General features: G+C 44.8%; 1 protein-coding gene across 3 annotated transcripts in view; it reads left to right on the top strand.

The window, feature by feature from the left end:
• LOC105483136 (actin like 8) overlaps positions 1-23,936 on the top strand; it is a 73,865-nt gene extending 49,929 nt beyond the window's left edge. For 2 of the 3 annotated variants that reach the window (XM_071072358.1, XM_071072354.1), the window contains exons 2-3: positions 19,831-20,202; positions 22,641-23,928. In XM_071072358.1, the coding sequence (XP_070928459.1) occupies positions 19,855-20,202; positions 22,641-23,393 (1,101 nt within the window). In that variant the 5' untranslated portion in view covers positions 19,831-19,854 and the 3' untranslated portion in view covers positions 23,394-23,928. Of the gene's footprint in view, positions 1-19,830; positions 20,203-22,640 lie in introns of all 3 variants that reach the window. The other variant, XM_011743807.2, reaches the window with a different exon arrangement.
• The last annotated feature ends 684 nt before the right edge of the window (positions 23,937-24,620 follow it).

Genomic DNA, 24,620 nt, shown 5'->3' with positions numbered 1-24,620 from the left:
AAAAATGAGCTGGGCGTGGTCGTGGGCACCTGTGGTCCCAGCTACTCCGGAGGCTGAGGCAGGAGAATTGCTTGAACCCAGAAGGCAGAGGTTGCAGTGAGCCGAGATCATGCCATTGCACTCCAGCCTGAGTGATAGAGTGAGATTGTTTCAAAAATAAAAACAAAAATAAAAAAAATAGTGATATCTGCTGCTGTGGTTTGGCTGTGTGCCCATCCACATCTCATCTTGAACTGTAGTTCCCATAATCCCCATATGTTGTGGGAGGGACTTGGTGGGAGGTAATTGAATCACGGGGTAGTTACCCCCATGCTATTCTCGTAATAGTGAGTTCTCACAAGATCTGATGGTTTTATAAGGGGCTTTTCCCCCTTTTGCTCGGCACTTCTCCTTGCTGCCACCATGTGAAGAAGGAGGTGTTTGCTTCCCCTTCCATCATGATTGTAAGTTCCTGAGGCCGCCTCAGCCAAGCGGAACTGGGAGTCAATTAAACCTCTTTCATTTATAAATCACCCAGTCTCAGGTATGTCTTTTTTTAAGGTGGAGTCTCCCTCTGTTGCCCAGGCTGGAGTGCACTAGTGGTGCAGTCTCGGCTCCACTGCAACCTCCACCTCTTGGGTTCAAGTGATTCTCCTGCCTCAGTTTCCCAAGTAGCTGAGATTACAGATGCCTGCCACCTTGCCCAGCTAATTTTTGTATTTTTAGTAGAGTTGGGGTTTTGCCATGTTGGCCAGGCCTGTCTCGAACTCCTGACCTTAGGTGATCCTTGTGCCTCAGCCTCTGAAAGTGCTGGGATTATAGGCATGAGCCACTGTGCCTGGCCCGTGGGTGTGTCCTTATTTAGCAGCATGAGAACAGACTAATACACCTGCCAAGGGTATAAGTGGGGAGTGAGAGCGTGTGCTGCATAGGTCATTCCTGACTTAAATCATCAAACTCAGCAGAAGGTCCCTATGATTGTAAAGGCAGACAGAGTGAGCGAGGGAGACTGATACGGAGTCTCCACAGAGCAGGACTTTTGAGCCAGCAAGACTCGGTTCAAATGTCAGCTTTGCCAATTTCCATCACTACGCCTCTGAACAGTTTATTTTTCTAATTCTCAGTTTTTGTATCTGTAAGTTGGAAAATTGGATATATACTTACTTCCTAGGGTCCTCATATGATCTAAGTGATATCACATACAAACCCTAAGAATTCTGTCAGGAATCTAACCTACCCAAACTGGCTCAAAGGAAACAAGGAAATTGATTGATTCAATGAATTTAAAGCCCCAAATGTAGTTCATGCTTCAGGAGCAGTTTGATCCAGAAGTTCATGGTGATGTGCCCTGGCTGTATTTCTCTGTGACATTCTTGGCCCTGCTCTTCTCCACAGGCCTGCCTCTCCCTCAGGCTGTAGTGGGAAACAGTAAAGGCTCTGGTGGTCTCAGAGCTGACACCCACTAGCTGAACACGAGCAAATGGGTCTTTGGGAGTCTCATGTGAGAAAGCCTCTTTCCCAGAAGCCCTTAGTTAGTGTCTCCTTCTCTGATTGGCCTGAGTTGGGTCATATGGTCCTCCCTGAACCTTCACTTTATCAAAAGGTTGGGCTGTACCCATGAGCTGAGAGTGGGGTGAATACATCCCATCTAGGCCACAGGCTGACATGGGGAAAGGGCAGGTCCAAAGCAAGACCTGGGTGCTGTTAAACTGGGGAGGCAATGAGGACACAGGGACCCAGCAAATGGCTGCCCCTGACCATTGCAGCCGCCTTCCAGCTAGTCATCCTGCTTCCATCTTTGTCCCTATCTTTTTTTTTTTTGAAATGGAGTTTTGCTTTTGTCGCCCAGGCTAGAGTGCAGTGGTGCCATCTCGGCTCACTCCAACCTCTGCAACCTCTGCCTCCTGGGTTTAAGCGATTCTTCTGCCTCAGCCTCCTGAGTAGCTGGGATTATAGGCACACACCACCAAGCTAAGCTAATTTTTGTATTTTTAGTAGAAACGGGGTTTCACCATGTTGACCAGGCTCGTCTCGAACTCCTGACCTCAGATGATCCACCCACCTTTGGCTCCCAAAGTGCTGGGATTACAGGTGTGAGCCATTGTGTCCGGCAGTCCCCATCTTCTATCCTCAACCCAGCAGCCAGTGTGATTCTCCTAACACGTGGGACAGATGGGACCCACCTCCTCTCTGCTTAGAAATCTTCAGTGGCTCTCCATCTCTCTAAGGACCAAAGTCATATTCTTTACAATTTCCTAACAAGGCCCTAGATGGCTCTGTGCGCCTCACGCCTCCGGGACCTCACTTCCTCTCCCTCCAGCTCCCTTCCAGCCACACAGGGGCACACCCACTTCAGGGCCTTTGCATTTGCCCAGACCTCTGCCTGGAATTCTCTTCCCCAGACGTCTGTGTGCTTCCTGCCCTCACTACTTAGGGGTCTTGGCCAAAGGGGATCTCCTGAGTCTAAAACAGGAACTCTTTCATCTTCTGTCATCTTCTGCCCCTCACAAGTCTTGGCTTTATTTTTTTTTTATAGTCAGTGCTTTATAAAATGCATATATTTTATTTTCTTTTTCTTTTTTTTTTCTTGAGATTGAGTCTCACTCTGTCGCCCAGGCTAGAGTGCAGTGGTGCGGTCTTAGGTCACTGCAACCTCTGCCAGGTTCAAGCAGTTCTCCTGCCTCAGCCTCCTGAGTAGCTGGGACTACAGGTGTGTGCCACCACGCCCAGCTAATTTTTGTATTTTTAGTAGAGACAGGGTTTCATCATATTGGCCAGGCTGGTCTCGAACTCCTGACCTTGTGATCCGCCCTCCTCAGCCTCCCAAATTGCTGGGATTACAGGCATGAGCCACTGCACCCGGCCAATATGTATATATTTTTCAAGCAGACACAGACATGCATATACACCCTCCGCTCCCATGTCAGCTTCCTTAGGGCAGCCACTGTTGTTTTGTTCATGGCTGTGTCTGCAGAGCCCTGTGCAGTGTCTGGTACACAGAAGATGCTCAGTAAGTATTTGTTGAGAGCTGTAGCTCTAACTCCACTGCCTCTTCCTTACGGCCCACTGAGGGTCTCCTCTCTCTCACCTACCTGCCCGCTCTTGTCCTAGGGACAGGCTGGGTGGCCGTAGGGACAAGATGTCACCTACCCTGATGATTTGTGACATGTGTCCTGGACATTGGTGTATCTACTCTGGTCCTTGGGAGTGGCTGGTTAAAGGCATCGTCTTGCTGCTTCCTCCTTTTCCTCCTCTTTCTGGGCTGCCAGGATCTTATTAGCCCTGTTTACACAGCCGGGATGTCGAGCGATTAATTTTTAATGGCTTGGTTTATTGCATGTTTGAATGGTTTATTGAGTAATTCCCACATTTAAGTGATTAATTCTCCAGAGTTCAGAACGACTGGTTAGTTTTACATTAATCGGGGTTTCTGAATGCCAAGAGACAATCAATCAATCCTTCCTGCCAGGGAGAGTAATGTTAAGATACCTCAAGGTACAATGAGGTTAAGAAAAGGCATAATTAAAACCCTGTCCTGCCCTCATGCAAATTTGATGTCTTTCCCTCTGTTTCTCTGTCTCCCTTCTGGCTCTCTCCCCACTTTCTCAGTTCAGCCCTACCTGAACCCGGTTGCTCTTTAAGAGGCGCAAGTCTCCCCTGTCCCTGGGGGCTCTGACTTCCCTGGTAATGAGGCCCAGTCCAGCTGCTGCTGGGAGTGGGACTTGCTTAGCTCTTGGCCCCCAGGGAGGGGACTTTGGGGCGGAAGAGGCCTGTAGTGGAGGTTCCTGATTTGCAGGGAAGCTGGGCCACGTCCTCAGGATACAAAGTCCGGTCACACCTTGTAGCCAGACAAAGCCCAGGTGGACCTCAGGGAGGACGTCCGCACAGGGAGCAAGGGAGGGTTTTGGGATGGGGTTTTGCCTTTGGATTCTTCCGCAGAGCCCTATGGCCTGCTGGGCTTTGAGCAGGAGAGAAATGGGAGCTGATTTTGCATCTGCAGGAATCTGTTACTACTGTAGCAAATTACCAAATGCAGTGGCCCCAAACGGCACAAATTCATTATCCTGCAGTTCTGGAGGTCGGAAGCACGGGATGTGTCCCACTGGGCTACAGTCAAGGTGTTGTCAGGGCTGCGTCCTTTTGGGAGTTCTAGGGAAATATCCATGTCTTTGCCGTTTCCAGCTTGTGGAGGCCACTTGCATTGCTTGGCTCATGGCCCCTTCTTCCGTCTTCAGAGCTGGCAGCGTTGCTGCATCGGCACATCTTTCTCTGACTCTGGCCACACTCTTCCACATATAAAGGACCTTTGTGATTACTTTGGGCTCACATGGATAATCCAGGATAATCTTTGCCTTCTCAAAGTCAGATGATCAGTAATCTTAATTCCATCTGCAGCCTTCATTCCCCTTGATCTTGTAATCTGACATAGTCACAGTTTCCATGGATTAGGGCATCAGAATCTTTGTGCTGTGGGGACTGCAGCATTGATAGGATGAGAAACAGGATGACTGACAGGTTGGAGGCACAGACCCTGGAATCTGATCCCTTGGGTTCAATCCTTGCTCAGCTCCTCAATAGCTGTGGGGACGTGGGTAAGTTTCCCAACTGTGCCCCAGTCTCCTTATGTATGAAACTGAGGCAGATGATAGTACCGACCTCCTAGAGTTGTGCTGGGGAAATGAGGAATGAAGTAGTTGGCCTGGTGTTTGGATCATAGCAAGTATGTCGTGTTACCTATGTTTATTGCAGCACTCTTCACAATAGCAAAGACTTGGAACCAACCCAAATGTCCATCATAATAGACTGGATTAAGAAAACATGGCACATATACACCATGGAATACTATGCAGCCATAAAAACGGATGAGTTCACGTCCTTTTGCAGGGACATGGATGAAGCTGGAAACTGTCATTCTCAGCAAACTATCACAAGATCAGAAAACCAAACACTGCATATTCTCACTCATAAGTGGGAGTTGAAGAATGAGAGCACATGGACCCAGGGAGGGGAACATCACACACCTGGGCCCTGTGTCGGGGGGGTGGGGAGTTAGGGAAGGGATAATATTAGGAGAATTACCTATGTAGGTGATGGGTTGATGGGTGCAGCAAACCACCATGGCACGTGTGTACCTATGTAACAAAATTGCACGTTCTGCACATGTACCCCAGAACCTAAAGTATAATGATAAAAAAAGTATGCTGTGTTAGCAGCAGTAGCAGTGCTGATACCTATAAAATGAGATGGAAACTGGAACGACGTTGCCTACCTCAAGAGGTTGTCTAGGATTCACTGAGAATGTGGATAAAAGTGCTAAGTGGAAAGTTCCTTGCAAGATGTTTACAATCACAGAGCAATTCATAAGGATCCAGGATGGAGTCTTGATGAACAAACTCTGGAAAGCTTGTGTGTGCAAACATTGCACAGACTTGAGAGACAGAAGGCCTTAGGTACACATTAACAGGAGGCAGATGGCAATAAGAGCTCAACAGACCAATGTGAGCGAACACATTAAGGTCTGTACCCTTTTTCCTTCAAATGTTATTGTGAGTCCTTTCATCTGTGAAAGACAGTTATTCTCATCTGAAGACTACAGTTTAGAGAGTTGCTTAACCTTAGGCCACATAGTTAATCATGGCAGTGGTTAAGAGCTTGGGCTCTGAACCCCCCACAGGTATGGATTTGAATCTTGACTGCACTCAAAGGTGGGTGGCGTGGGGACAACTCCTTCACTTCTCTAAGCCTCATTTCTTCATCTATAAACTGGCGATGACACTATGCCCTCATCATTGGGTTTTTGTGCACAGTAAGTGAGAGAGATACTATGTGGGAAGTACCATACCCAGTGCCTGGTTCTTAGTAAGTGTGCTCAGCAAAGGTTCTGTATTCGTGGTGGTCCGTGGAGGAATGAGTTCCTGTTTGCAAGTTGTCTAGTGTTAGAAGCTTTATGGAGTGAAGGTTTGGTGTGGATCCTGAAGAACTGAGAGGCATGATGGAAGTGAATTTTAGTCAGAGAAGACGTGTAGAAAGGACAGAATTCTCCAGCAGCAAATATTCCAGTGTGGCTTTAGCTTCAGGTGCATGGAGAAGATGGAGAAAGTTGGCCAGAGCCTGGTGGACTTTGTGTGTCAAACTAAGTTTAGGCTTCATCTTATTGGCAGTGGGAGCTGTTGAAGAGTTTGGAGCAGGAAAGTAACCAGAAGCCTATAGAAGAAACCCATGTTTTAGGGACACGGGAGTGCAGCCCATATGGAGCTATTATGCCGCCAGCAAACCAATGTATTTTTAAAAATTTATTCATTCAACACAAACTGATTTAACAAAAATATGCCAGTTATGTGGTAGAGATAGGGAAGTAAAATACAAATATGATGAACTTGTCTTCCTGGAGCCTACGTTCTGGTGGTGCTTCGGAGAGGTAGACAACAGCCAGCAAACACACAGCATAATTATGTATGGTAATAAGTGCTATGACAATAATAAAACTAGTCAATGCAGTATTGGCTTGGAGTGGAGTGGTCAGGAAAGGCTCCAGATCTCACTCAAGCTAAACAAGAGTGATGAGAGCTGGTTTCTGGAAGGGCTGGCCAGGGGTTCCAGACAGAGGGTAAGGCAAACATAGGGGCTGAGGAAAGGAAGAAGCAGGCTGTGGTCCAGGGACAGAGGGAAAGGAAAGGCTGTGGCCTGTTAGGAACTGGGCAACAGGAGGTGAGCTGCAGGCAGGTGAGCCAGTGAAGCTTTATCTGTATTTACACCCGTTCCCTGTTGCTCACATTACCTGCCTGAGCTCCACCTCCTGTCAGATCAGCGGTGGCATCAGATTCTCATAGGATCGTGAACCCTATTGTGAACTGTGTGTGCGAGGGATCTAGGCCGCGCTCCTTGTGAGAATCTAATGCCTGACGATCTGTTGCTGTCTCTCATCACCCCCACGTGGGACCGTCTAGTTGCAGGAAAACAAGCTCAGGGCTCCCACTTATTCTACATTATGGTGATTTGTATAATTATTTCATTATGTGTTGCCATATAGTAATAGAAATAAAGTGCACAATACATGGAATGTGCTTGAATCATCCCGTAAACCAACCCCTACTCCAGGTCTGTGGAAAAATTATCTTCCACAAAACTAGTCCTTGGTGCCAAAAAGGTTGATGACTGCTGATAGTGTCTAGATTTAACTGTAGTTTGTTCTGATTTTATTCAACTTTTTCTTCCACTGGATTATTCCCATCAGTATAAAACCTTAATACATTATTTCTTCTCTTAAACAAAACAACCAAAACCTCCTGGGACCCCAATTCTCTGCACAATCTACTGTTGTCTTTCTTTGCTTCCTTTCAGAGCAGAGCTCTTCAAAGTTGTCTCACTGTCTCCCATCTCTCTCCCCCATCCTTTCTTTTCCTAAAAGCTTTTCATTTAGAGAAGGTCCAAGAATAGTTCAATACGCTCTCCAATATCCATCGTATATATTCGCTAGTTACTATCTTTTGACCCCATTTGCTTTGACACCTTTTCTATCGACACATGCTGGGTTTTTCTTGATCTATTTGAAAGTAAATCTCATGATATTTTACCTGTAAATACTTTTTCATGGATCTGCTTAAAAATAAGAATATTCTTTTTGAAAGCCACAATATAGAGATCAAACACAGGAAATTTAACATTGAAAATATAACCCGTATTCAAATTTTACCATCTGTCCCCAAAATGTTCTTTCGAAAATTTCACCTTAAAATTTCATGCGGCGAGACTCGCTTTTTTTGTTGTATAGTTCTCAGTTCTGATAAATGAATGCAGGCACATAACCACTCTGGCAATCAAGATATGAGACAGTTCCACCACCTCCAAAAATTCCTCCAGGCCTGTGTAGTTAACTCTTCTCACCGCCCCAGAAACGACTGATCTCTTTTGTTACTAAAGTTTGGCCTTTTCCAGAATATCATATAATTGGGAATATACAGCATGTAAGTCTGGTTTCTTTCATGTACACATAGTGATTTTGACAGTCATGGATGTTGTCATGTGTATCAGTAGTTTGTTCCTTTTTGTTGCTAAGTAGTATTCCATTGTATGGATGTACCACAGTTTGTTCATTTACTGGCTGAAGAACATTTGGGTTGTTTCTAGTTTTTAGTGATTATGAATCAAGCCTCTGTAAACATTGGTGTAAGAGTTTTTGTGTGAACATAAGTTCTTTTTTCTCTGGAGTACGTAAGGAATAGGATTACTCATTTGTATAGTAAATATATGTTTAACTTTAAAAAAAACTGCAAACTGTTTTCCAGATTATACATTTTTATATTCCCACTAGCAGCATATGAGAGTTCTGATTTCTCCACATCCTTGTTAGCTCTTGGCATTGTCCTTAAAATTTTCTGGTTTTAATTTTTCTCTAGTGACTTATGACATTTAGCATGTTTCCGTGTGCTTATTTACCATCTGTGTAGCTTATTTGATGAAGTGTGAAAATCTTTGGCCCATCTTTGGAAGTGAGTTGTTTGCTTTCTTATTATGGATTATTATTAGGTCTTTATATATTCTGGATACAAGTCCTTTAGCAGATGTGTGACTTGCAAATAGTTTCTCCCAGTCTGTGGCTTTTCATTTTCATTCTCTTAATAGTGTCTTTCAAAGAGTAGAATTTTAAAATCTTAGTGAAGTCCAGGATATTAACTTTTTCTTTTATGGGTGGTACTTTTGATGTTATACCTAAGAACACTTAAATGTTCTTAGATCTAAGGTCACAAAGATGTTCTCATGTTTTTTGCAGAAGTTTTATAATTTTCTGTTTTATATGTATATTTTACATGATCCACTTTGAGTTAAATTTTTTTTTTTTGTAAATAAGTGAGGAATGAGTCGAGGTTATTTTTACATGGAGGAGTCCAGTTTTTCCAGCACCATGTGTTGAAAGACTATCTTTTCATCACTGAATTGTCCTTGTACTTTTGTCAAAATCAATCGATTAGATTTGTATGAGTCTATTCTTGGACTCTGTATTCTTTTCTACTGATCCATGTGACTGTGCTTTTACCAACTTCACATTTTCTTGATGATTGAGTTTTCTGTCTTTTTTTTTTTTTTTTTTTTTTTTTTGAGACAGGGTCTGGTTGTGTCACCCAGGTTGGAGTACAATTATATGATCTCAGCTCGCTGCGGCCTCCCGAGTAACTGGGACTACAGGCGCATGCCACTGAACCTGGCTAAGTTTTTTCTTTTTTTTGTATTTTTACTAGAAATGGGGCTTCATCATGTTGCCCAGGCTGGTCTCGAACTCTTGAGCTCAAGTGATCTGCCTGCCTTGGCCTCCCAAAGTGCTGGGATTATAGGTGTGAGCTACCACACCCAGCTCTATCTTGATTATTGTAAACTTAATAGTGGGCCTTGAAATCAGATAGTGTGAGTCTTCCAACTTTGTTCTTTTAAAAATTGTTTTGGCTCTTCTAATTCCTTTTCCTTACTATATACACTTTAGAATCAACTTGTTGATATCTAACAGTAATCCTGCTGGGATTCTGAGATTTTGATTAGAGTTGAATCTATAAAGCGGTTTAGGTAGAAATGACATTTTAATGATATTAAATTGTCTAATCTGTGAACATAGCATATCTATTTTTTTCTTTTTTTTCTTTTTTTTTTTTGAGACGGAGTCTCACTTTGTCACCCAGGGTAAAGTGCAGTGGTGTGATCTCAGCTTACTGCAACCGCCGCCTCCCAGTCTCAGGCAATTCTCCTGCCTCAGCCTCCCAAGTAGCTGGGACTACAGGCATACGCCGCCACGCCTGGCCAATTTTTTGTTTGTATTTTAGTAGAGATGGGGTTTCACTGTGTTGTCCGGGCTGGTTGTGAACTCCTGAGCTCAGGCAACTCACCCGTCTCAGCCTCCCAAAGTGCTGGGTTTATAGGCTTGAGCCACCACGCCTGGTCATCTCTCTATTTAGGTTTTCTTTGATTTATTTCATCAGTATTTTGTAGTTTTCAGCATATTTAATGTTTTGTTAGATTTATAACAAAGTATCTCTCTCATTTTTTTTTTTTTTTTTTGAGACGGAGTCTCACTCTGTCTCCCAGGCTGGAGTGCAGTGGCGCGATCTCCACTCACTGCAAGCTCCGCCTCCCGGGTTCATGCCATTCTCCTGCCTCAGCCTCCCATGTGGCTGGGACTACAGGCGCCCGCCACTGCGCCCGGCTAATTTTTGTATTTTTCTCATAATTTTTGATGCCATTGTAAATTATACTTTTTTAAAGAAACACTTTTCAGCTATTTATTGATAGTATATAAAATATAATTGGTTTCTAAAACATTTAACTTGTATCTTATGACTTAGTCAAACTCACTTATTAGTTCTAGGATCTTTTTCGTAGATTCTTTGGCATGTTCTACTTAGACAGTTATGTCTTCTGCAAATAGGGATAGTTTTATTTCTTTCCAATTCATGTGTCTTCTGTTTCTTTATTCTTGCCATATTGCACTGGTTTAGGACTTCCAGTTCAATGTTGAATATGCATGGTGAGAACTGACCTATCTTTACCTTGTTCCCAGTCTTGGAGAGCATCCTGCTTCTCACCATTACCCATGTGAGTTGTAGGTGTTTGGATATTCTCTTTATTAGGATAAGGAAAGTCTTTTCGGTTCCTAGTTGTTAAAAAATTTTATGATAAATGCATGTTGAATTCTATCCATTGATTTTTTTTTGCATCTGTTGAGACAGTCATGTGGTTTTTCTTTTTCAGTCTGTTACTTGTTTGAATCATACCGATTTAAAAATATTGAACCAGTGTTGCATTCCTGGGAGAAGCCCCATTTAGTCATTGTGTGTTATTCTTTTTATATATTACTGGCCTTGCCAAAATCTTATTAAAGAATAATATATCTTCAGGAAAGATTTTGGTTTGAGTTTTATTTTATTTTGTAATATCTTTGCTTTTGGTTCAAGGTAATACTGGCTCCACAAACTGAGTTAGGGTGTGTTGCCTCCTCTCTTGCTTTCTGGGAGAGATTGTGTACCATTAGTATTATTTCTTTCTTAAATGCTGGGTAAAATTCTCCAGTGGAAACCATTTAGACCTAGAGTATTTTGTGTTGAAGGTTTGTAACTAAAAAGTCTATTTCTAATAGTCATATGGCTATTTAAATATATATTTCTTCTTGACTGAGCTTTGGTAGTTTATGTCTTTAAAGGATTTATCTCTTTTACCTAAATTGTCAAAGCATCAGGTAGAACGTTGTTCCTAATATTCTCTTGTTATCCTTTTCATGTCTGTAGAGTCTGAAGTGATGCCACCTCATTCCTGATCGCAGGCTTTTGTGTCTTTTCTCTTTTTTCTTAGTCTTTGATCTTTTCAAAGAACTAGCTTTTAGCTTTTGGCTTTATTGACTTTTCACTGTTTGTTTTCCATTTTCAATTTCAATTACAGTCATTCACCACATGACATTTTGGTCAACCACAGATGGCATATATGATGGTAGTCCCATAAGATTACAATATTGTAGTTCTACTGTACCTTTTCTATGTTAAGATACACAAATACTTACTGGCTGGATATGGTAGCTCATTCCTGTAGTCCTGGCCCTTTGAGAAGCCAAGGCAGGAAGAACCCTTGAGGACAGGTATTCAAAACCAGCCCGAACAACATAGCAGACTCCGTATCTACCAACAAAACAAAACAATACGTACAATTATGTTACAGTTGCCTACACTATTCAGTACAATAACATGCTGTACCAGTTTGTAGCATAGCAAGACTCTAGATCTACCAACAAAACAATACATACCATTATGTTACAATTGCCTACAGTATTAAGTACAATAACACACCATACCTGTTTGTACCATAGCCAGACTCCATATCTACCAACAAAACAAGACAATACATACCATTATGTTACAATCGCCTACAGTATTCAGTACAATAACACGCTGTACCAGTTTGTAGCATAGCAAGACTATATATCTACCAACAAAACAATACAATACATGCCATTATGTTACAATTGCCTACAATATTAAGTGCAATAACATGCTGTACCAGTTCGTAGCTTAGGAGCAAATGGCTATATCCTACAATCTAGGTAAGTAGTAGGCTATACCATATCTTTGCTTTCAATGGCCATACATATTTTGAGAGGAGAAAAATAGACATCATAATTTTCTAAGTATTTACCATTTCTGTTCCTCTTTCTTCATTCCTGAGTGCTAGATTCAGCATTATTTTCCTTCAGCCTGAAGAGCTTTAATTAGCATTTCTTTTTAAAGCAGTTCTGCTGGCAATTTTCTTAGTTTTCCTTCATCTAAGAATATCTTGTCTTCATTCCTGGAAGATTTTTTGCTGGGTATAGAATTCTGAGTTGATATCTCTTTTCTTTCAGTCCTTTAAAGATGCCTGACTGTCTTCTGGACTCCATTTCCCCTGGTGGGAAGTCTGCAGTCATTCAAAGCGATATTCATCTGTATTTAGTGTTTTTTTTTTTCTTTGGATTCTTTGAAAATTTAAAAAAAAATTTGGTATTCAGCACTTGGGTTATACTGTGGTTTTCTGGGTAGTTTGCATGGTTTTCTTTGAATTTAGTTTCTATGGGGTGTGCTGAGCTTCCTGGCTTTGTAGATTTGTCTTTGACCAAATTCGGGACATTTTTAGCCATTATGTCTTTAAAACTTTTCCTGAGCCAATCTTTTTTCTCTCACTTTGAAACTTCAGTGACATGAACGTTAGCTCTCTTTATATTGCCCCACAGGTCTCTGAAGCTTTGCTCAGTAATTTTTTTCTGTTTTTTAGATTGAATAATTTCTATCGATATTTGAAAATCCCCTTACTCATTCCTCTGTCCTCTCCATTCTACTATGGAGCAGAACTTTTTTTTGTTTTTATTTTATTTTTTGTTGTAAATTGAGAATTTACAATTGTATAAATGCATGGGGTACAACATGATGTTATAATTTATGAATACAAGGTAGAATAAGTAAATCAAGCTGGTTAACACATCCATTACCTCTAATCCTTAACATTATTTGTGATGAGAGCTTTCAAAATTTACTGTCAGCAAATTTGAAATGTACAATACTCTGTTATGAACTGTATTCACCAGGCTATGCAATAGAACTCAAAATATTAATAGCCTTTTTTTTTTTTTTTTTTTGAGACAGGATTTTACTCCCATTGTCTCTAGACTGGAGTGCAGTGGCGCAAACTCCGCCTCCTGGGCTCAAGCAATCTTTCCACCTCAGCCTCCTGAGTAGTTGGGACCACAGCACACACCACCACGTCTGGCTGATTTTTTTTTTTTTTGTATTTTTGGGAGAGATGGGGTTTTACCATGTTGCCCAGGCTGGTCTCAAACTGCTGAGCTCAAGTGATCCACGTGCTTTGGCCTCCCAAAGTGCTAGTATTACAGGTGTGAGCCTATGCACCCAGGCTAAAATCATAATAGCTTTTTAGGGTAAAAATACTTAAGCATTATGCTGCGAGACTCTGTGTTCTTTTAACATCCCATGGAGAACATTTACTTGGTTGTGTTTTAGCCTTCAGTCAACCCTGTTACACGTGACCTGTAACTCCATCTTGCCCTTTGTGGGTGGTGATTCTGCTGTGAGTTCGGTACAAAGGCCTGTGCTCTTCTGCCATGGGTGTGTCCCAGCCATGCACAGGTGAGCTGGGACCTGTGCCCGTTCATATGTAGAATGTGGGGAATCCTTTCTCTGACTGGCTGCCATTTCTTCAGTATTCTTCCCCAACTCTTTGAGTTGCATAGATTCCTTCTCTTGGTCCAGAGAGACAGGATTTCGCTCAGTCTTGGCTGTGCTGGAAACTTGTCTCAGGTCAAAGTTTGAGAGAGGACAGAAAAATAAATAGGAACCTGACCCTCTGCAGGTTGCTTCTCCGAGTTTTGATTCTTTTCAGTCTGCCTGTTATTTTTTTCACTCCTTGTCCTCAGGTAGTTCGGTTTTTTTGTTTGTTTGTTTGTTTTTTTGTTTTGTCCAGAATTTTTAGTCCTACTCAGTAGGAAAGAAGGCTGAAAGAGGCTTACTCTATCCTGGTGAGCATTAGAAGCCTATGGTAATGTACCTCAATGCTTTTTTCTTTCCCCCTCCAATCTGGGGTCACAAAGTGTGCATGGTGTTGGTTGCCATGTCCTTCAATTTTGAACACTTCTTTAACATTTCATTGTTGTGTATGCTGTGATATTTTTGCAGAGCCTGGGTCAGTTTGGTAGAATCGCTCTCAATGTCTCACCCTTTCTTGAATCAACCTTTTCAAGCTTTTTCTCACCTCTTCAATGGACATGCTTTAGCCAAGGCTGCTGGTAACTTCCATGTTGCTAAATGCAATGGATAGTCCTTTGTCTTCCTCCTAATTTCTCACCCCATTCCATTCTTCCTTTCTTGAAATACTTTCTCTGCTTGGCCCCGGGACACTGTTCCCTCTGGGCTTCCCGCTCTCCTCCCTGGCCACTCTTACTCAGTCCTCTTTATTGGTGCCTTCCCAAGGCCTGGCCACTAGACCTTAGAGGCCCTCAGGCATGAGTCTTTGTATACACTACATCTCTTCATGATCACTTCCATCCCAACCACTTTCTTTGTTTTTTTTTTTTGAGACGGAGTCTCACTCTGTCACCCAGGCTGGAGTGCAGTGGCATGATCTCGGCTCACGGCACCCTCCACCTCCTGGGTTCAAGCAATTCTCCTGCCTCAGCCTCCTGAGTAGCTGGGATTACAGGTGCATGCCACCACACCTAGCTAATTTTTCTATTTTTCAGTAGAGATGGGATTTTGCCATGTTGGCCAGACTGGTCTGAAACTTCTGACCTCAGGTGATCCACCTGCCTTGGCCTTCCAAAGTGCTGGGATTGTAGGCATGAGCTACCTTGCCTGACGTCAACCACTTTCAATTCCATCCATTCAGGAACTCCCAGTTACACCATTAGCTCAGACATCTTTACATATATTTAATAGACACCTCCAACTTAACATGTCCCAAATACATTTCCTAATTTCCTCCCAAATGCCAAACTGTTCCCCCATGGTCTTTTCCATCATAGTAAATGGATACTTTATTCTTCTAGCTTTTCAGGCTAAAAATTGTGGTGTCTTCCTTCATTCTTCTCCTGGTCTCATATTTCAGTCTATCTGCCTTACTTAGGTATATACAGAATCTGATCACCTTGCACCCTCTTCCTGGCCACCCCTTTATCGCAGGCTACCCACACCTTTCACCTTCTGTAATCTTTCTTCTGCTCTTTGCAGTCTGTCCTTTCTGTTGGCCGAAATGATCCTTTCACAAGTGAAGTCAGATCATGCCATTCCTCTGGCCAAGCCCCCAGTGGCCTCCCACATCTGCAAGCATGATACAAAGGTCTACAAGGCCCTTCTCAGATCTCCAGTATCCTCCCTCCACTCACCGTGTCCCTGCTACACAGACCTCCTGGCTGATCCTAGAACTCACCTGACCTTGTCTTCCTCAGGGCCTTTGCACTTGCTGTTCCTTTGGGGCGGAATGCTTTTCCAGGTATTCATGTGCCTTATTCCCTCACTTCATTCAGTTTTCTGCTCAGATGTCACCCTAGGGGAGGCCTTTGATGACTGCTCTGCTGAAAATAACATTGTGCCTCTGTGCCTCTTGAGTTCCCTGTCCTTACCAGGTTTTCTTTTTCTCTGCTGTACTGATTTTCCTTGGCATGCTGTGTTTGTTTTGGTGCTTATGGACGTTCTTTCTTACTAGAATGTAAACTCCAGAAGGGGAGAAATCGTGCCAGCCTAGAACAGGTTTTATACCTAGGTAGATGCTTATGGGAATTTGTAGAATTGGTGGCTCAGTAAAAATGCTTTTGCATATACAGATTTTATCTCTGTCCTGAAAGCTGGCTCCTTGGAGCCATCCAGACTTTCTTTTACAGTCATGTGCCAGGGGAAGGATGGCCCCTGCCTCCCACCCTCCTACTCCCAGGCCAGGTCACTTGGGCCACCAACCTGGAGTCCTCTCCCATCCCCTACCCCTGCCATGCGCACTTTGTTCACAGCCCCGGTGGAGATCACTCTGCCAGTGTCTCCCATGACTCCACGTGCCAGGGCCGAGAAGCATGTATCAGTCACCTGCTGTCTGATGCAGAGGGCCTTGTCAGCAGCAGAGCCCGCTTCCCGGAATGTCATGCAGGCAGCCAGTTCTCGGTCACTCTGGATGATGGAGTGTGAGGAATCCATCACTCAACCTGCCAGGAGGCGAGGCAGGAGGCCGGGCCACCGCAGCTCCATCTCCACGCTCCTTCTCGGCTCTCCCCGGGTCTATGTCAGAGCTGATTAAAGGCAGAGAAGCCTGTTCTCTGCCCCACGGCTGGTGACAGCAGGGAGCCGCTGGCCAGGGCCAGGCCATGGTTGTCATGCTCAGTAGTGATGGGTAGATGCAACTGCTGTCCAGAAACGGAGCCGAGCAGATAGCTGGGGGAGCCACAGCCCCAGAATGCTGCCTTCGGCCTGAGCTGCCTTTCTGGAGGCCTGTCTTACGGGAAGCACCCACGTATAGTCTAGGTACCCAGTCTGTCTGACAATTTGTATTCTGCAAGATGAGTTCATATACCTTTCATCGAATATTACCACACCCCCATACCCGCTGCATTTTTCCCTTTTTTTCTTTTTTTTTTTTTTCCACTAGGGCCAGATGTGTTGGCTTACACCTGTAATCCCAGCACTTTGGGAGGCCTAGGTGGGCAGATTGCTTGAGCCCAGGAGTTTGAGACCAGCCCAGGCTGTTGCCTAGGAAAATTAGCTGGGTGTGGGTGGCTTGCACCTGTAGTCCCAACTACCCAGGAGGCTGATGTGGGAGGATTGCTTGAGGCTAGGAGATTGAGGCTGAAGTGAGACATGATCGTGCCACTGCCCTCCAGCCTGTGCAAGAGCAAGATCCTGTCTCAAAAACATTGTGTTTTTACTCTAGAAAGAATTAGTTGTGGGAATTTGACAAATGCATACGGAAGTGTGCCCAGCTCCACAAACAAGATATAGCATAGTTCTGTCATGGCCCCAGATTCTGCCATGCCCCCTCTGGTCATCCTCTCTCACCACCTGGCAGCCGGTGGCCACTGATCTGATTTTGGTCCTTATAGTTTTACGTTCTCCAGAATGTCACGGGAATGGAGTCATACGGTTTGTCGTCTTTAGGGTCTGGCTTCTTTTGGCCTCGGGCATTTGAGATTTATGCATGTATTCATGTTATGGTGCATATCTGTTGTTCATTCTGTTTTGTTGCCAGGTAGTATTCCCCTGAATGGAGATTTGTCTGTCCATTCCCTAGCTGAAGGGCTTTGGGTTGTTTCTAGTTTTTGACCATTAGGAATAAGGTTCTCCGGCTACTATATGTATGTGCATAAAGGTGTTTGTGTTAAGGTACGTTTTCATTTCCCTTGAGTTAAATACCTAAGAGGGGAAGTGCAGGTCATATGGTAGGTGTATGTTGAACCTTTTTTTTTTTTTTTTTTGGGTGGAGGGGGACAGAGTTTCACTCTTGTCACCCAGGCTGGAGTACAATGGTGCGATCTCGGCTCACTGCAACCTCCACCTCCTGGGTTCAAGAGATTCTCATGCTTCAACCTCCCGAGTAGCTGGGATTACAGGCATGCGCCACCACACCCGGTTTTTTTTATTTTTTGTATTTTTAGTAGAGACGAGGTTTCTCCATGTTGGTCAAGCTGGTCTCTTAACTCCCAATCTCAGGTGCCCGTCTTGGCCTCCCAAAGTATGTTGAACTTTTTAAGAAACTGACACACCATTTTCCATTCCCACCAACCGTGCATGAGATTTCCAATTTCTCCACTTCCTTGTCAGCACTTGGTAAGGCTGGTCCTTAATTTCAGTCATTCTGATAGGTAGGTACATAGAAATATCTTGTTGTGATTTTAACTGGCATTTCCCTAATGAGTAATGATGCTGAATACATTTTTATGTGCTTATCTGCCATCCATCTATCTTCTTTGGTGAAGTGACTCTTCAAAGCTTTTGCCCATTTAAAAAAAATTGGCTTGTTTCTCCTATTACTGGGTTTTGAGAGTTCTGTATTAAATATATGATTTGTAAGTATTTTCTCCCAGTCTGTGGCTTGTCTTTTCATTCTCTTTATAGTAAATAGCGTCTCTGAAGGACAAAAGTTCCTAAATGTGATGAAGTCCAGTTTATCAATTTGTTCTTTTGTGGGTCAGGCTTCTAATGTTCTAAGGAAACTTTGCCTTCACGGTTTCTCCTACTAGGTGTTCTTTTAGAAGTGTTATGGTTTCAGGTTTTACATTTATTTCTATGATCCATTTTAAGTTAATTTTTTATAAGGTGTGAGGTATAGGCTAAGGTTCTTTTTTTTGTATATGGACGTCCAATTGTTCTTTGCTATTTGTTGTAAAGACTATCATTTCTCCATTTAATTATTTTTTGGGACTTTGTCAGAGATCAAGCAACACTTGTTTTGTGTGTGAGCCTGTTTCTGGACTTTCTGTTCCATGGATCTATGTGACTATTTTTTTTTAAATTTTTATTTATTTTTTGAGATGGAGTCTCACTCTGTCACCTATTCTGGAGTGTGATGGTGCAATCTTGGCTCATTGCAACATCCGCCTCCCAGTTTCAAGCGATTCTTGTTCCTCTGCCTCCCGAGTAGCTGGGATTAAAAGTGCGCCACCACGCCGGCTAATTTTTGTACTTTTAATAGAGATGGGGTTTCATCATGTTGGCCAGGCTGGTCTTGAACTCCTAACGTCAGGGTTATCTGCCCGCCTTGGCCTCCCAAAGTGCTGAGATTACAGGCGTGAACCACCGCACCTGGCCTTGACTATTCTTTTACCAGTAACCCCCACATTGTCTTGGCTACTGTAGCTTTTTAGTAAGTTTGGACATCAGGTAGTGACCATAGCTACCTTTTCAGCAGGGGGGGCTGTTGTTCTCCCCGCTTTACAGGTGAAGAAACTAACCACAATCATGGAATCTTCCTGATCGTCTCCCTTATCAGGTGTTAGATGCTTAGCTCATGTTTAACACCTGATGCCTGATGCCTCTCATGCTTGATGCTCAGGACATAGCCTTTGCAGTCTGGCTTGTGTTTGACTCTTAACTCTGTTTTTGTTAGTTGTATACCCCTGGGAAAGTAATCTTACCCCTCTGTGCCTCAGTTTCTTCATCTATAAAGTGGACATCACCTGCCTTATACATTGTGGCAGATATTAAATGAGTCCATGTATCAGGTGAAACCATGTGAAATTGCTGATCTCTGACCATTTTCACAGACACAAATGGCAGTTTTACCTAGTCCAACCTAACATGCAAAGTGTTCCTTGTGGTACTGGAGAAAGGGTATGTTCTCCAGAAATGGTCCCTGCAGCTGCTGCCATGCTCACTGATACAACGCCTGCTTCTGCTGCTGTTGCTATGACATTGTTATTACTGAAGGTGGTGGCTCTGAGGCTGATGTTTCATGTTCCTTGTGCCCTCTAATTAGGCAGCCAATGTCTACAAGGACTTCCCAAGTGGCAAGCTTCTTGCTGAGTCTGCAAAGAGTAATCTTTGCAGAGTTGGATCATGGGGCAGGAGTGCTCTCCTCAGGATACATGTGTGTGCAGAGTGCAGCGGGAGAAGCTTGAGTGGGCAGGAGGGGTGGGTGCCACTTCCTGGACGTGGCCCATTAAGGGAGCCTGGTAGGGTGATTGGGAATTTGGGATGGGGAGAGTGTTCCAGGCTCAGGTAATGGCTTGTGCAAAGGCTTGGAGGGGTCAGTGGACAAGCTTCAGGGGAAGCCCTGAGGTTTGACTGTTGGGTGGAGGGGGAAGCTGCTTATGGTGGTGTAGGCTGTCTGCACAACTAACCCCATCCTTTGCATCCACAGGTCCCACCCACCTCTGCCTCCGCCATGGCTGCAAGAACCGTTATCATTGACCACGGGTCTGGCTTTTTGAAGGCTGGCACGGCTGGCTGGAATGAGCCTCAGATGGTCTTCCCGAACATCGTGAACTACCTACCGTGCAAGGAGAACCCTGGCCCCAGCTACGCCCGGAGGCGCGTGAGCCTGGGCATCGACATTTGCCATCCTGACACCTTTAGCTACCCCATCGAGCGGGGCCGCATCCTCAACTGGGAGGGCGTGCAGTACCTCTGGTCATTTGTGTTGGAGAACCACAAACGGGAGCACGAGGTCCCCCCTGTGATCATCACAGAGACCCCCTTGAGGGAGCCTGCGGACCGAAAGAAGATGTTGGAGGTGAGGCCTTCCGGGGGCTGCTCCCACTCGGGAGCGGGAAACAGACTGACACTATGTCTGGACTGATTGGGCACCAGGAATTGTGCTTTTTAAGATAAATTGCCAACTGAGTGTGGTGGCATATGCCTGTAATCCCAACACTTTGGGAGTCCCCGGCGGGTGGGCAGATCGCTTGAGTCCAGGAGTTCACGACCAGCCTGGGCAATATAGTGAGATCCCGTCTCTATAAAAAAATACAAAAATTAGCCAGGCGTAGGGTGCATGCTTGTGGTCCCAGCTACCTGGGAGGCTGAGGTGGGAGGATCACTTGAGCCTGGGAGGTTGAGAATAGAGTGAACTGAGGTCATGCCACTGCACTCTAGCCTGGGCAACAGAGCAAGGCCTTGTCTCAAAAAAAAAAAAATAAAAATAAAAAAAATAAAAAAAAATAGAAACCAACAAATTGCCCCACAAACATTTCCCAAGAGCCTAGTGGGTGCCTGGTGTGCCTCTAAGCAAGGGAGCTCATGGAGGCCCCACCTGCAGACGGACATGTAGCAACCAAAGTGCTCGGTGGAAAGGGGGTTGTTACCAGGGAGAAAGACGTGGGATTATTTGCTTATGGATTCCATAATTGCTGATATAGGCCATGTTCTGGCCCTCAGTAGAGCTTCCATGAAGGAGTTGACAGATAATTCCAGGTAGCGATGAGTTCTAGAACCGTAATGAAATGGGATCATGGTGGACTGTTGGGGTGGGGAACCTGTTTGAAGAGAGTACTCAGGAAGGGCTTCTCTGACGGAGGTGATTTCAGCAGCAAGAGTGGCAAGAGGCAAGTAGGATGGTGAGGCTGTCGGAGGGTGGGCCTTGTAGGCCTGGTAGGCTGTGGGTAGTGCTTGGATTCTACTCTAAATCAAGGATTGGCAACCCAGTGAGCCAAATCCGGCCCACCACCTATTTTGTAAATAAAGTTTTATCGGAACATAGCCACACGCATTCATTTATATGTTGTGTAAGACAGAAAGGGGAGGAAAGAAAAAAGAAAATATGCTTATTGCCTGGTAGACAAAGCCCTATTATTATTTTTTAAATAAAAACTTTCCAAACATCAAGGCAAAACAGGAATTCTGATATTTAGGGTTTGGCAGAGTGTGCTTTCATACTCCCGCATCTGAGTTCAGTCGTTGCAGCAGAGACTGTTTGAGACCATACATCAAGTTAAAGGTTAAAATATTTACTATTGTAGATTTGTTAAATAAAATGCATGATGTCCTAGTTAGACTTGAGTTTCAGATAAATGACAAATAATGTCTTAGTATTTAAGTATGTTTCATATTGCATGGGGCATACTTACACTACAGTATTATTTATTATTGATTTGACAGTCATATGTAACTGGGCATCCTGTAGTTTTATTTGCTGAATTTGGCAACCCTTACTGTCTATCCCCTTTACAGAAAATGCTTGCCAGCCACTGCTCTAAGTGAATAGGAAGTTCCTGGGGAGTTTTAAATGGAGAGTTTTAAATGGGGGAGTCATATCTGATTTTCTATTTGAAAAAGAGGACCTTGGCTGCTATTTTGTGAAATGGCTGGTGGGGGGACAATTTTCTGAGAGTAATAATAGAGAGAGCCCCCTCCCACTGAGGGGAGATGACAGGCTTGTGGGGGCTTGAAGCGGTAAGTGGCTGGGGCCACAGAAGGGTTGACTATTGTGATCTTTCTGCTTCTATGGGATTAGAACCTTGGGAAGGCAGCCAGAGCTGAGGAATGGGGGGCAGGGAGACTTTGTAAAGATTCAGGGGGTGAGGGGCAGGGGGAGAAAACCAGCCCAGGGTCTCTGGCAAACCCTAAATATCCAAATTCCAGGTTTGTCTTAACGTTTGTAAGGTTTTTATTTAAAAAAAAAGAATAAATAAGGCTTTTGCTCCCAGGCAGTGAGCATCTTTCCCTTTTTTCCTTTTCTCTTTCATTTTCTTTCCTTTTTCATTCTTTCCACCCGTTTGTCTTTTTTCTTGTCTGTCTTATCTTTCTTGTCTGTCTTTCTAGTCTTCCTCCACTTTTTGGAGGCAGTGGTGAATATGCAACACTTGTTTCTTTTCTAATCTGTTCTTCCTTCTTCTAAAGAGGCGGTTCAGGCTGCACATATGACCCGTGGCCATGTCCCTCCTGCAGCCAGTCCCAGAACCATTTCTTGCAGCCAGAGAGCTCTTCTCACCTCTCCACCAAAGTGATCTTCTGAACGGCCATGACCAGACAAGCTCCTGAGGGCAAACCCAGCTCCCCTTCTAATCCTCTAGAGCTGCTGCTTTATCCTCACTGCATGAGCTCCAGGGTCCCTGGGCGCAGCATCCTAGAGCAGCCCGAGAGTCCCCTGAGGACGTGGCTCTGTGCTGACTTCAGCTTTGACTACTGAGCAGGCTGGGGGAAATGCACTGAGTGAATTCTCCCTTGTTGCAGATCCTGTTTGAGTTGCTGCATGTCCCATCCGTTCTCCTGGCTGACCAGCTGCAGATGTCCCTGTATGCCTCTGGCCTCCTGACCGGAGTGGTGGTTGATTCTGGCTACGGCCTGACCCGCGTGCAGCCTTTTCACCAGGGCCGCCCCTTGCCCGCCAGTGGCAAGACGCTGGAGTTCGCCGGCCAGGATCTCTCCGCCTATCTCCTCAAGAGCCTCTTTAAGGAAGATTGCGATAGACGCAGCCTGTTTCAGCTGGAGACGGTCGCCATTACTCAGATGAACAAGTGCTACGTGCCGCAGAATCTGGGGGAGGCCCTGGACTTTCGTGAGAGGCAGAAGAGTGGCTTGGATGAGAGCAACACCTATCAGCTCCCAGATGGCTCCCGCGTGGAGCTGACCCCCATGCAGCGGGTGGCTCCTGAGATGTTCTTTAGCCCGCAGGTGTTCGAGCAGCCAGGGCCCAGCATCCCACGGGCCATCGTGGAATCCGTGGAGTCCTGCGAGATCTCCCTGCGCCCCCTGCTGGTCTCCCATGTGATGGCCTGCGGGGGCAACACCCTCTATCCCGGGTTCACAAAGCGCCTGTTCAGGGAGCTGATGGGGGATCGTGTCTCCTCCACCAAGGCCACAGTCTGGGCGGGTTCCAATAGAAACTTCAGTGTCTGGCTAGGAGCGTCCGTGGTGGCTCACCTTTCTACCTACCAGTCTGAGTGGATGTCCCGAGAGGAGTATGGTGAGCATAGGAGGATGTGACCCTACTGGCTGTCTCCTGAGAATGGGCTCCTGTTAGATGGGCACAGGCAGATTAATTTTAGCAAAATGTTCTGGGTGGTGGTAGAATGAGGTGAGGTGGGGTGAGCTGGCTTTGGAATTCTGGGGGCATAAGTGTATTTTTTAGGTTCTAAGGTTTTATCTTGTTGCAAGAGTGGGACCTACCCAAGGGGAAAGACAAGATGTCATCCTTGGAAACTCTGCAGGGAACGGTTTTTCCAGGGTGGCCTGTCATTGGAGTATGAGTGGCTGATTGCCATCTCCATGCCCGAGAGCCACTGGTTTTTCATTGACATTTCACTTGGTTTGTCTCATTCTTCTTGGTTGAGTAGGTTTTAACTGGGGTAACGCTTCTGCTAGGAGTCCCAATTATTTTTGACTAGGGGATGGGGAAGAGTTGACATTTCTGGTCCTACAGGCCCTTTCTGGCCAGGGAGGCATTGCTGCAGGTGAGCCTGGGATGCCCTTGCCACCCGTGGTTGGACCTTGTTTTATATCTGCAAATAAACAACTTGTTTGGAAGCAGCGCTGGCTCCTGTGATGGATGGGGATAGGGTGGGCGGCCCCTTGGGGAGTCTCAGGGAGTATAAGTGTGAGAGAGCCAGGTAGGGGCCAGGGCAGTCTCTGAGGTGTCTGGGGCCTGTGAACAGTGGCTGCCACTGAGCCAAATAGGCAAGGGTCTGGACCCTGTGTTTTTCCACTGCCACATTCTATCCATCCATCCCAGGTGTCCCAATATTCTGTTGAAAGTTTTCCTTCTTTCTTGTATTTGTTTGGTATATATCTGATGAATATTCAAGTACCTACCATGTTTTAGGAGCTGTGCTGGACACTGGGGACTTGAGGTGAGAAAGATGTACAAGGTTTCTGGTTTCCAGCTTACAGCATCCTGTGGGATCTATTGTAGACAGTACATACGTTAATATTTCTGATGATGATGAATGAAATGAATCAAATGTGACACGGTCATGTGATCTGGAGGTGGAGGGATGGCCACTTTCAATGGAGTGGACTGAGATGAGGTTGCTAGGGACCATCAGTAACTGTGTTCTCTCCTTCAATGGCACACTGAGGCAATGCTCCCAAGTCCTCAGCAGTTATATAGGGCCAGGTGGCTGAGTTCTGGCCCATTTGGCATGCACCTGACCTTAAAAATACCCCTTCACAGCCTGCGGGATAGGTCAATGGGGAGGATGTGTAAGCCTTAGG

This window comes from Macaca nemestrina, chromosome 1 (assembly GCF_043159975.1).
Source record: "Macaca nemestrina isolate mMacNem1 chromosome 1, mMacNem.hap1, whole genome shotgun sequence".
Lineage (NCBI taxonomy): Eukaryota > Metazoa > Chordata > Mammalia > Primates > Cercopithecidae > Macaca > Macaca nemestrina.
This window is presented reverse-complemented; position numbering and strand designations above follow the sequence as displayed.